Source organism: Salvia miltiorrhiza, chromosome 5 (genome assembly GCF_028751815.1).
Source record: "Salvia miltiorrhiza cultivar Shanhuang (shh) chromosome 5, IMPLAD_Smil_shh, whole genome shotgun sequence".
NCBI lineage: Eukaryota > Viridiplantae > Streptophyta > Magnoliopsida > Lamiales > Lamiaceae > Salvia > Salvia miltiorrhiza.
In genome coordinates, this window is record NC_080391.1 from 20,341,359 (window position 1) to 20,353,376 (window position 12,018).

Below are 12,018 nucleotides of genomic sequence, written 5' to 3' on the forward strand. Positions count from 1 at the left end.
TATAAAAAGAGTGGTATTAACTTCTAATTTTATTTTTGAAGTCCTATATATTGTGTTTTAGATTATCTTTTAGTGGGCACCCTTAGAAATATACCTGGCACCATTACACTACAAAAAAAGCGCTGATTACCGACGGCTAAATGCCGTCGGTAAAAAAAGACGGCCGCCGGTAAATAGTGTTACCGGCGGCGATAACGGCGGCAATCTCCCGCCGCTAAACGGTTCGTCGGCAACGACAATAACGGCGGCGAACATCCGCCGTCGGCAGTTAACGGCGGCGCTGCCGCCGGAATTGTCGCCGTTAAACGGCGGAGCCTAGCCGGAGAAATAGCGGCGGCAGACACCGCCGCTAGTTACCGAGGGCTATCTTGCCGTCGGTAGAGAGCCACCGGAGTCCGGCTGACCTTGCCGGAAAACTACCGACGGCGATTACCGCCGCTAACTAGCGGCGGCGAATCGCCGTCGGTAAAAATCAACCGCCGGCCGGTGGTTCACGCCGGAGGATGGCCGGGTATTTACCGAGGGGAAATTGCCGTCGGTAACTACCGACGGCGTTTTGCCCACGGTAATATTTTTTATTTTATTTTTTTATTTTATTTTATTTTATTTATTTATTTATTTATTTATTTATTTATTTTATTGTATATTGTATATCCACAATTTATTTCCGTATTTATACGGTATTGCATACTTTAGACGAACTTCCCAGTCGGCGACCCGACTTCCCAGTGGGTCACCCATCTTGCTTGTGCTATGTGTCAAGCACGCTTAACTTTGAAATTCTTTTCGAGTGATCACCAGTACAGAACACTCGTATTATTGATATATCTACATCTATTAATTCATTTAAATGCTATATACTCACTCATATAATTATAATTTTTGAATATGTGGAGATAATACCTTAAATATGTTGTTAATTAGTGAGCGAGTTCGTTTCGGTCCTTATTTTTATCGTCGGTAAAATATTTAATTAATATTTAATAATTAATTAATTAATTAATTAATTAATTAATTAATTTTTTTTTTTTTTTAACATTAATACACCAAAAGTGTTTTAATTTGGTTATTATAATGTGATTTGAATTTATTTGTTTATGTTAAATGCAATCATCATCATCATTGCCATAAATATATAAAACATTTATAGTTTTAATAATTAAAGCACTTGAAATATATAGTTCAATAAAACATAAATTTGAAAAGAAAGTGCAAATGTAATTTTGTTTGAAAACATAAACATAAGTCTAAGCATCATCATCATCATCATCATCGGCATCAGGGTGTGGAGGTGGCGGAGCCTTATACATCATCATAAACGCCTCCAATTGAGCCACGCGGTCCTGCATCTGTTGGCGTTCTGCTTGCTCTGCCGCCATGCGCTCCTCTATCTGTTGGCGTTGTGCTTGCTCTGCCGCCAATCGCTCCTCCAGCGTGGAGATCCGTGTCTCATAAAGCTGCTGAGACACCGCAGAAGTGCCCGTGCTGCGGATAGACCCCCTACTAGCCTGACTCTGCCCGGCACTCCCGACGCCGTAGATCCGTGACCTATCAATTTGCACCACCTCCAAATACACCTCGTCTAGCCGCTCCTGTCGTCCTGTGGCAGCGGCCAGTCGATGAACCTCGGCCTAATACATACATAACAATGCATAATTGTTAGAAAATAAATACATTCACTAAATATTTGAATAAACTTAAACACTTACGTCAATTCTAGCATCTCTCTCCGACGTATAACTTCCGTCGGCGTACGTGTGGAGGCGGAGGAAGGTGGCATAGTTCGGTGCATCCTGGGGAGTACCAGGATCCAAGCTCTGTATATGCATTTATATAAGATAAATAAGTTATATTAGTCAATATATTAATTTAATTTATATACTTAATTATTTGTTAATTACATACCATATACTGCTGCAGGATACGAGTCGACTGGGACCCGCCCACGTGCCTACTGATCCCTGTACCCTCCCCATCGGGCTCGGACATCCGGTTGGCACGAGCTCGAGTTGAAACAGCCTCAACCTCGGGCTGATGCCAGTAATCCCGGAGTCCAGTCCAGAAATCGGGAGTCATCCAGGCAGGCCTAGACATCTCTCTCCCTTGGCTGATACACTGCTTGAGAGTTGTCTTGTAGTCGCTCATCATGTCGGAGTACCTTTTGCGGGCTTTTGTCTCCCACATGATCCTCACGTCATGCTCATCATCGGGCTGCCACGTAAACTCTTTCTGTTGAAAGAAAGATAATTAATTTAATATCAAACATTTTAACAATTTAATATGATATATTTATATGTATTATAAATTTAATTGTACCTGTAATTCATCAAAAAATTTATCCTTCATCGCCGGGGGCGTCAACTTCCATGTGTACCCGCCTGGGTTTTCAAACATCTTAAATGTGCACGTGCAAGCTTTGGACAGGCCAGTGGGCTCCAACAAAACACTGTGTACAAGTAATTGATTAACTTAATCATGGTGTACGAGAAACAATAATTTTAACTAATGTACTTACCCAGTCTCAGGATGCCTCTGAAATACCGTCCTCCCATCAGGTGCCTTAACCTCTCTCTCTCTGATAGCGGCAGCTGTAGGGCCCCTAGGCCTTCTAGCCCGTGAACTACTAGAAGCCTGGGGAGTCTCGGGAGTCCCAGAAATATGCGTCCCAGACCCATCAGATGTATCTGCTGTAGCTTCTGGCGCATTAACGCCATATCGCCTCCCAAATCCCAACAAACCTCGAGAGGTAGACATGATGCCTGTTGCATACAATTAAATTAACAAACGCTTTCACGAAACGTAACATTAACAGTAACTAACAAACATAAACATAAACATAACAAATTTGCAATCAAATTCAACCAAAATGTGCATTTACATTTATTCATAAGCATCACTACTATCATCATCACTATCGTTAGATGTCAACGGGGAATCATCGTCTTCTGCTTCATCGTCATCTTCAATCTCAACGACTCCACCGAGGGGATGAAGGAGAAGTGGTTGTTCAATGCCTACACTTGTGTGAGTAGGCATAATAGTAACCACTTCTTCTTGAAATGGTTGATCTAATGTTGATGTAGATGCTGCAGTAGACACTTCAACCTTAGATCTTGCGTTGACTTTGCATGCTGACCACCAATTTTTCTTTGATTGGTTCGTACTGGGATAGGGACAGTAAAACACTTGAACTACTTGACTCGCCAAAACAAAGGGATCATACTTCTTATATCTTCGTGTGTGGTTCAGTGAAACTAACTTGAAGTCTGTATCAATAGAAGTTCCCTGAGCCGACAAGTCATACCATTCACAGTTGAACAAGACTGTCTGCTTAATTGGATACCCCGGATACTCCAGCACGCAAACCTCTTGCAGACGCCCATAAAAGTCTAGCACATCTCTATCACTACCATAGACCGAACCTTTTATGCAAACGCCACTGTTCACAGTCGCACTCTCTCTATCATGATCAGTTGTGTGAAACCTGTAGCCATTCACGAAATAGCCGGAGTATGTTTCAATCTCCCTTAATGGTCCAGCTGCAAGCGATCTAATATAAGGGTTCAACTCGTCGTTACAAGGACGACAAACCTGTTTCACACAAATATCATTTAAGTTTGCTAGCCAATTTTAGAGTAAGTAAATGTATATTTAACATAAATTTATCGTCTCTTACGTAATGGTTAAACCACAGAATAAACTCGTTGTGAAACGCGACTTCAAACTCTGCATCAGTCATGTAAGGATTTGCATATCGTTTTTCCTCCTTGAAGATCCTTGGATACAAAGAATCAAATAAATATGTTAACACCTATATATGATGAACACTTCTTATACGTAAATTGAACGAGAATACTCACTTGCTATATGTCTCTGCAACCTCTGCACAATTGCTCAAAATATACATGTGTGCAGCATGCCATTCGCGCTCATCCATGTATCTCTTCGTCCCTCGGCCAAGTGAACGCCCAATAGGTTTGAATATGGCGAGACAAAGAGGATCATCATTTTCAGCAACGGGCATCTCAATATTGCGAGGCAAAGTTGTCCACTTTGTAGATATTTGATCTTCAAAGTAAAACGAAGAGAAGGTTGAGCGTTCCTGCCATCGAAGTCTTCGGTAACCTTCACGAAGCCTAACCCCTCGATTTGATTCAAGATTTGTATTCCTGATCTTTGTTCTGGTGGACCAACATTGCATGTCTTATTCCTCAAGAATGAAGTTTTGTTTCTCCTAAACACATGGTTAGGAGGTAAGAACTTCCGATGATTATCAAACCACGATTGTTTTCCACTCATCGGCAAAGTGAATGCTTCTGTATTCTCCATGCAATGTGGACATGCCAATTTCCCAGCTGTACCCCACCCAGACAACATAGCGTACGCTGGAAAATCACTGATAGTCCATATCAGAGCTGCTCGCATCTGGAAATTTTGCTTCAACGATATGTCGTAAGTGTTCACACCAACCTCCCACAGAGATTTTAACTCGTGTATCAATGGCTGTAAGAATACGTCCAACTTCATCTTTGGGTTTGATGGGCCAGGCACGAGGACTGTGAGGAACATGAATTGTTCTTTCATGCACAACCACGGAGGCAGGTTATACGGCGTGACAATAACTGGCCAAGAAGAATATTGACGCCCTGATTGTGCAAATGGGGCAAAACCATCTGTAGAGAGGCCCAATCTCACATTTCTGATCTCATCGGCGAATCCAGGAAAGACTGAATTCAAATGTTTCCATGCCGGAGAGTCGGCCGGGTGGCGCATTATCCCATCGTCTGTGGAGGTCGCATGCCACCGCATATGTTCAGCAGTTGCAGGAGATGCAAACAATCTCTGCAATCGGGGCGTCAAGGGAAAATAGTGCATCTGTTTAGCGGGCACTTGTTTCTTTCTGCGACTCCCAGATGCACGCAAGCTGTCCTTATATCGTGATTGGTCACAGAACATACAACTATGTAGCTCACTAGTTTCCCCCCAATACAACATGCAGTTATTAACACAGCAATCGATCTTCTCTACTGGCAAACCCAAACCACGTAGATTTCTTTTCGTACTATAGAAGTCTTCTGGACAGTTGTTACCCTCTGGTAAAGCAGCTTTCATCATCGAAGACATCTGATTGTAAGTCCTCTCTGACATGTGGCTTTCAGTCTTTATGCTCATGAATTGAGTCATCCAACTTAATTGTGAGTACGTGTCACATCCTGCGTACAATGGAGTATCCGCTGCATCCAACATGTTATAAATCTGTTGAGCGTCATTATTGGGCGGCTGCTCCAGATTTGGAGGATCTTGATAATTACTAGGTCCAGCATGGTCATGCACCATCCTTTCGTAGTTATTGTATAATCCATCATCCTCATTCATTATAGCATGTTCTCTCGGCATAGACAGCGGTGCTTCCCCGTGACAAACCCAAACTTTGTAATTCAGGACAAATCCACGCCTACTAACATGTTCTCTGACCGTAGGTACATCTAAATACGCTTGATTCTTGCACTTCTTACACGGGCACCTAATGTTACCTTGTCCATCTGTGTACGCCGTTTGATTGAACGCCCACTCAAGGAAAAACTCAAGCCCCGTTTCAAATGCGGTACGATCATTGTATCTCGCGTACATCCACGTACGATTATCACTCATTCTTGCAAATTCTAATTGAAAAAAACAAATAAAACATAATAAATTACTTGAAATCTAACAAAATTTCGACAGCATAACCCCACTATCCTAACTACCAAGTGCTCGACTCTACCAGCAACTATAGTGACCATAGTGGTCCTAATTTACTAAGCCTATACTAGGTCTACCCGACCCCCCAATGTCGAAGCAATAATACAATACAAATAAAAGCAATAAAAATCATGGTAATTAAATTAAAAACAATCATTTGTAGGGAGAAGATCCTTAAGATTATATCAATTTCTATCCCAAAGGGAGAAGATCCTTAAGAAATTGATTAAATCTATCCCACAATATATATATATATATAATAATATAACATTTCATAAACACATAGCACATAACATTTAATTTAACAAAATTATCCAACATATATAAATTATTCTAACAAATTAACAACTTAAAATATAATTTAAAATTAATCATGCTTCATAATTTAAAATTAAACTAACAACATATACTAATTGATTAATATATATAATTTAAAATTAATCATGCTTGATATAATTTAAAATTATTCATGCTTCATATAATTTATTTATAAACAAAGCTAATTATAAATTAATTATTAACTATATATAACAAATAAATCTATTTAATTAACATATAAATACATAAAAAAATTCATAAATAAATAATTAAACAAGAGAAGCGTACGTACGGTGGTGGTTTCCGGCGGGTGTCGTGAAGAAAGCGGCGAAACGAAATCGTCGAACTAAAATAAAGAATATAAGTCAAATTAAATTTAAAAATTATATATATATATATATATATAATTAAAATTAAATGATATCTAGAGAGAGAGAGAGAGAAAGAGAGTTACCGGGCGGCTGGGCACGGCGGCGGTCGGCGGCGGGGTTCGGCGGCGGCGGTCGGCTGGTGGCAGCAGCAGGCAGCAGCAGAAGCGGCGGGGGGTGGGGGGGATCTGTTTTGCGCAGAACTGAAAAAAGGAGGTTACGCGTGCCCTAATATTAGACATTACCGAGGGCAAGTGCCGCCGCTATCTAGCGACGGCAACAACGCCGTCGGTAATTGTGTTAAAATAATGTTTTATTGAATATTCAAAACTTAACGGCGGCGTCGCCGTCGCTAGTTAACGTCGGCGGGTTTGCCGTCGGTAACTGGCCGGTAATTTCGAAGGTTCGGGTCGCCTGAAATGCCGCCGCCGTGCCGCCGTTGTGTACCGACGGCAATAGCACCGCCGGTAGTTTACGCCGGTAAACACGCGTTTTTTTGTAGTGTTAATTGACATATGTATGCCTTTGATAACGTGCCTTAGTTATATACTTATATCAAACATTTGAGAACATATATTTTTTGTAATAGAGAGAGTCAATTGATTAATTTTATGTTACTTTTCATCGTTGATTCTTGACTCCCTTTTATGAACACTCTATAGAAAAATTAATTAATCATTAATTGAGGGCCTAAAAAATATTAATTGATTTTGATTACTAATATTTTTCTGGAAAGCCATACCTGACGGTTCATTTGATGGGTTTTCTCCCATAATTTAATGTTAGTCCAACAATTTGATTGAGAGAGAGGGGTTTCAAAATTAGTAAAAGTAATTATGTCAAATCTACTAAAAAAACACATTATTTTAAATAAGTGTGCCATGATGCATCCATTCGAATAAAAATTCGATATATTAATAAAGAGGCCTTGAATTCATTTTCCCCCATCTCCCAATTCAAATAAAAAATGTAACCATTATACCTCCACGCCATTAGACAAATTAAAAAGACCAATGCATGATTAAGAATGAAAGTCTATATATGCTATAGATAATTATAAATTAAAAGCTGAAAAAAAATGAAAATGACGATAAATAGAAAAATGAATTTCCTCTGTCTAGCTAGTTCAAGATTTTATCTTTTATTAATATTAAGAAGGATTATTTTTAGAAAAGCATAACATTAAGTTGGCCAAGGACGCTAGACTAGTTATTTATTTTAAACCATTAATTGTCCATTCCAACCCTATACATCTACATGAACTACGCTAAAATCTTAATACTACGTTATTTAGTACATTATCTTTAGTTAAGTTTAAATAGTTTATAAATTTTCTATTATCTTTAATTCCATATAAGTTTTATTGGTTTAGACCCAAAAGGATAGTTATTTTTCAGTTCAGGACATGAAAGATATAATAAGCTACTCATAAATTTAAGACTTGATTAAGGATTGAAGTTTTTAGTACAGGTTATAAAAACCAGAATTAATTTTGATCATTTTATATTATTTTTTAATAAAAATTGAAACATAATAAAGAATCTATTAAAAATGAATTATTAAATAAAAACAAAATCAAAATTCACGATTTTATAGTTTTTTAGATTACGATTCACATCTGGCGTTCATTTTGTATCAACCACGCCGACTGCCGTGGGTTAAAGAAATTGGAAAATTAATCCCACGCGCCGGTAGCTTGCGTGTGGTGATCTCTAGAATTGTACAATATAAACCCCATGCCATCACCACCACCTCCGGCCCATCTCCTTCCAATCCAAACATGCCCCCACCACTAATCCTGCTCGTCCTCCTCCTGCTCCCACGCGCCGCCAATGGCGAGTGGGGCCTCCTCCACCCGAACATCGGCGTATCCGCCATGCACATGCAGCTCCTCTTCACCGACCGCGTCCTCATCTTCGACCGCACCGACTTCGGCGCCTCCAACATCTCCCTCCCCGCGGGCAGGTGCCGCCGCGACCCCAACGACACCGCCCTCCCCGTCGACTGCACCGCCCACTCCGTCGAGTACCACCCGGCATCCAACTCCGTCCGCCCCCTCACCGTGCTCACCGACACCTGGTGCTCCTCCGCCGCCGTCCTCCCCAACGGCACCGTCCTCCAGACCGGCGGCTACAACGACGGCGATCGCGCCTCCCGACTCTACAAGCCCTGCGCTGCCGCTGACGCCTCCTGCGACTGGCAGGAGATCAACCCCGCCCTCGCGCTGCGCCGCTGGTACGCCACCAACCACATCCTCCCCGACGGCCGGGTCATCATCGTCGGCGGCCGCCGCCAGTTCAGCTACGAGTTCTACCCGAGGAGATCCGAAGCCGAGAGGCCGCGCAACCTGCCGTTTCTTGTTGAGACGAATGATCCTAGGGTTGAGAATAACCTCTACCCCTTCGTTTTCTTGAATGTGGATGGAAATCTCTTCATTTTCGCCAACAATCGAGCTGTTTTGCTCGATTACGCCAAAGGCGTGGTGGTGAAGACTTACCCGACCATCCCCGGCGGGGATCCGAGAAGCTATCCCAGCTCCGGTTCTGCAGTTTTGCTGCCATTGAAGAGCAGCTCCGCAGCTCAAGTTTTGGTGTGCGGGGGTGCCCCTAAAGGAGCATTTCTCAGCGGTAATAATGGAAACTTCGTGGCGGCGCTGGACACATGCGGTAGGATTCGAATCAATGACCCGAACCCCCAGTGGGCCATGGAGACCATGCCCGGTCCGCGGGTCATGGGGGATATGGTTTTGTTACCCAATGGTGATGTCTTGATCATCAACGGGGCTGGTTCGGGCACGGCCGGATGGGAGTTGGGTAGGGACCCGGTTCTCGCGCCGGTTATCTACCGACCCGACAATCCGGTCGGGTCGAGATTCGAGATCCAGAGCTGGAGCGCCACTCCCAGATTGTACCACTCGACCGCAATATTACTACGTGATGGGCGGATCCTGGTGGGCGGCAGTAATCCTCATATATTCTACAATTTCACGGGAGTTGAATTCCCAACCGATTTAACTTTAGAAGCATTCTCTCCTCCTTACTTGAACTCATCGTTTGCTCGCACGCGGCCGCAGATTATTTCTCCGGCCTCACAGTTCAAAATTGGGTACGCGCAACAACTGGTAGTAGGTTTCAGCGTGGGCTCGGGTCAAGTTGATGGGGATTCGGTTATAGTTACAATGGTGGCACCCTCATTCGCAACTCACTCGTTTTCGATGAATCAGAGGATGTTGGTGCTAGGTGGAGGGAACGTAACGCTAAACGCCAGTTCGAATCAAATTCGGGTCGTCACACCGGGTTCGCCCAATCTTGCACCACCCGGATACTATCTTTTGTTTGTGGTTCATCACAATATTCCTAGCGAGGGTATTTGGGTCCAAATAAATTAAAGGATTTTAGATATATACGTACATTCTTTTGTTAATATCATATACATCAAAAGATTGGATTGACTTTATAGGATCGATCAGGATAAGTGTGTGATTTCTGTTTTGGTTTTGTTTTGTGATTTATTGTTTTTTTATTTGCAAATGCAATGAAAATTGATGGTTTGTTGCGTGGTGGAGTAAGTCGCAACCACGATCCTTTTCCTCCCCAATCAAGAAATGAAAATATTAGTCGTTTGCCACTTCATATATATATATATATATATATATATATATATAGCTGACCTCGTATTACAAATATATTATTAAATATTCTTCTTTCTGCAAAAACTATGATATTTTTATCATTTTTGTTTATCCATAAAAATTATATATAGTGTTTTATTTTTATACACTTCTCTTTATATTTAAAAACTTATTCATATATAATTAATATTTATAAAAAGAATTGATTCTTTTTTCACTCAAAATATATATTATTAAAACTCATATTATTAAGCTACGATATATTTTTTATGAACGAATGAAATATTTAGTTGCATCCATAAATAAATAAATTTATTATGTCCAGTACCCTCCACTGGCCATTCTATCCATAGACTGACTAAACAAAGATGAATTCATGATGAAGTAATAATTGTAAAAAACAACATATTTTAGACCAATCATGTGACTCGTTTATTTAAATTTCGAAAATGATAAAAAAAATAGGATATATATATATACACACACTATATTATTAGGGGAGCGTTGTAATGAGATCCACTATATGTGTTGAGATCTTAGATTGATTTATAAATGTTGATTTAATGTATTCTATGACTATATTTATTTGGAGGGGGGAAATTTTATATAGCTAAATTCGAATCGTGGAGATAGCAAAAATTTTACTAATTTTTTGAATATCGTTATTCAACACTATGTATTACGTATCTTAATTCGACACTATATATTGTCTTATTGATTAGTCTCATGATTTCACAAAAAGTAGTAATCCCAATGGAATATTATATATATATATATATATATATATATATATATATATATATATATATATATATATATATATATATATCTGTTGAGAGATGGAATTTAAAAGCGACTTTACTCCATTCTTTAGACCATGTTGTCCTTCTTCCCGCTGATAATTACCTTTGACTGTTAATTAAAATAATTATCAATTTCTTATTTAATCGAATAATTTATATATATAGAAGTTCTTTAATATTCGTTTGTCATTTACCCTGACCCCGAGCAAATGGAATTATTAAAATATAGTATGTAGAACAATCCTACAAACTTAAATTCTACATTTATTATAATTTTGAAGTAGGGAGCTTGAATGGGTCGCATTTATTTATTCGTAATTAATTTCCAGTCCATAAAATTACTAATTATTTAAAAGGAGAAATCACTATAATTATTCAAATAACTAATTAAAACGGAACCATCCCTAGAGCATCGTCGGTATATAATTTGTTAATATTCCTTCATGTCTAAAAAATAGTTTTAGAACCGAACAACAAGAATCTATATATATATATATATATATATATATATATATATATATATATATATATAGGGTGCGGTTATAGTGAGAACCACAATTATCGTGAGAACATAAGAACCAATAAAATTATTGCATCTGTTATACAAATTAATGCATCCGCTATTAAATTTAATGCATCCAAAAAAAATAATTTTTTTGCTCCCTTCAGGATTCGAACCCAGCATCTGCATCCATCCACCAAGATGATGCATCCACCGTAGATCTTGATGATCGAATGGCTTAAAATGGTTCTCTGTTCTTATTTTATTAGTGGTTCTTATTTGAACCTCTCCCTATATATATATATATATATATATTAAAGCAATCACTTCATTCTAATTTTCCTCAATTCTCATTCATTCTTATTTTTTTTCAAATTTTAATCAATTTTTATATCCAAAAACTATTAAATATCTAAAAATCATTATATATCTAAAAACCATTAAAAATCTAAAAGTCATGATATATTTAAAAATTAAATATTTAAAAAATCATTATATAAATATTCCAACAAAATAAATTCTATCCTACGTGGCGTCTTATAATCACTCCATTCTAATTTTCCTCAATTCTCATTCATTCTTATTTTTTAAAATTTTTTAATCAATTTTCATATCCAAAAACTCTTAAATATCTAAAAATCATTATATATCTAA

At 39.0% G+C, this 12,018-nt stretch overlaps 2 protein-coding genes across 3 annotated transcripts; one reads left to right on the plus strand and one right to left on the minus strand.

Moving 5' to 3' along the window:
* Positions 1-1,176: 1,176 nt before the first annotated feature.
* LOC130986624 (uncharacterized) lies at positions 1,177-6,845 on the minus strand. 2 transcript variants are annotated; one of them, XM_057910082.1, is made up of 8 exons: positions 3,861-4,090; positions 3,677-3,776; positions 2,879-3,591; positions 2,516-2,759; positions 2,317-2,446; positions 1,906-2,229; positions 1,710-1,817; positions 1,177-1,631 (listed from the first exon to the last, which is right to left on the minus strand). In XM_057910082.1, the coding sequence occupies exons 3-8, from the start codon at positions 2,907-2,909 to the stop codon at positions 1,248-1,250; spliced, it is 1,221 nt and encodes a 406-aa protein (XP_057766065.1). In that variant the 5' UTR covers positions 2,910-3,591; positions 3,677-3,776; positions 3,861-4,090; the 3' UTR covers positions 1,177-1,247. The 2 variants fall into 2 exon arrangements, with proteins under 2 accessions (XP_057766065.1, XP_057766066.1); XM_057910083.1 differs by lacking the exons at positions 2,879-3,591; positions 3,677-3,776; positions 3,861-4,090 and adding exons at positions 6,353-6,406; positions 6,515-6,845.
* Positions 6,846-8,018: 1,173 nt separating this feature from the next.
* LOC130986625 (aldehyde oxidase GLOX-like) lies at positions 8,019-10,060 on the plus strand. Its single transcript, XM_057910084.1, has one exon. The coding sequence runs from the start codon at positions 8,209-8,211 to the stop codon at positions 9,814-9,816; it is 1,608 nt and encodes a 535-aa protein (XP_057766067.1). The 5' UTR covers positions 8,019-8,208; the 3' UTR covers positions 9,817-10,060.
* Positions 10,061-12,018: the final 1,958 nt, after the last annotated feature.

Coding starts and splice junctions, on each gene's coding strand:
- LOC130986624 (XM_057910082.1), bottom strand. CDS start 2,909: ATGATGATAGTAGTGATGCTTATGAATAAAT. Junction 2,760..2,878: donor AGTGATGCTTATGAATAAAT/GTAAATGCACAT, acceptor TGTATGCAACAG/GCATCATGTCTACCTCTCGA. Junction 2,230..2,316: donor AATTTTTTGATGAATTACAG/GTACAATTAAAT, acceptor TTCTTTCAACAG/AAAGAGTTTACGTGGCAGCC.
- LOC130986625 (XM_057910084.1), top strand. CDS start 8,209: ATGCCCCCACCACTAATCCTGCTCGTCCTCCTCCTGCTCCCACGCGCC.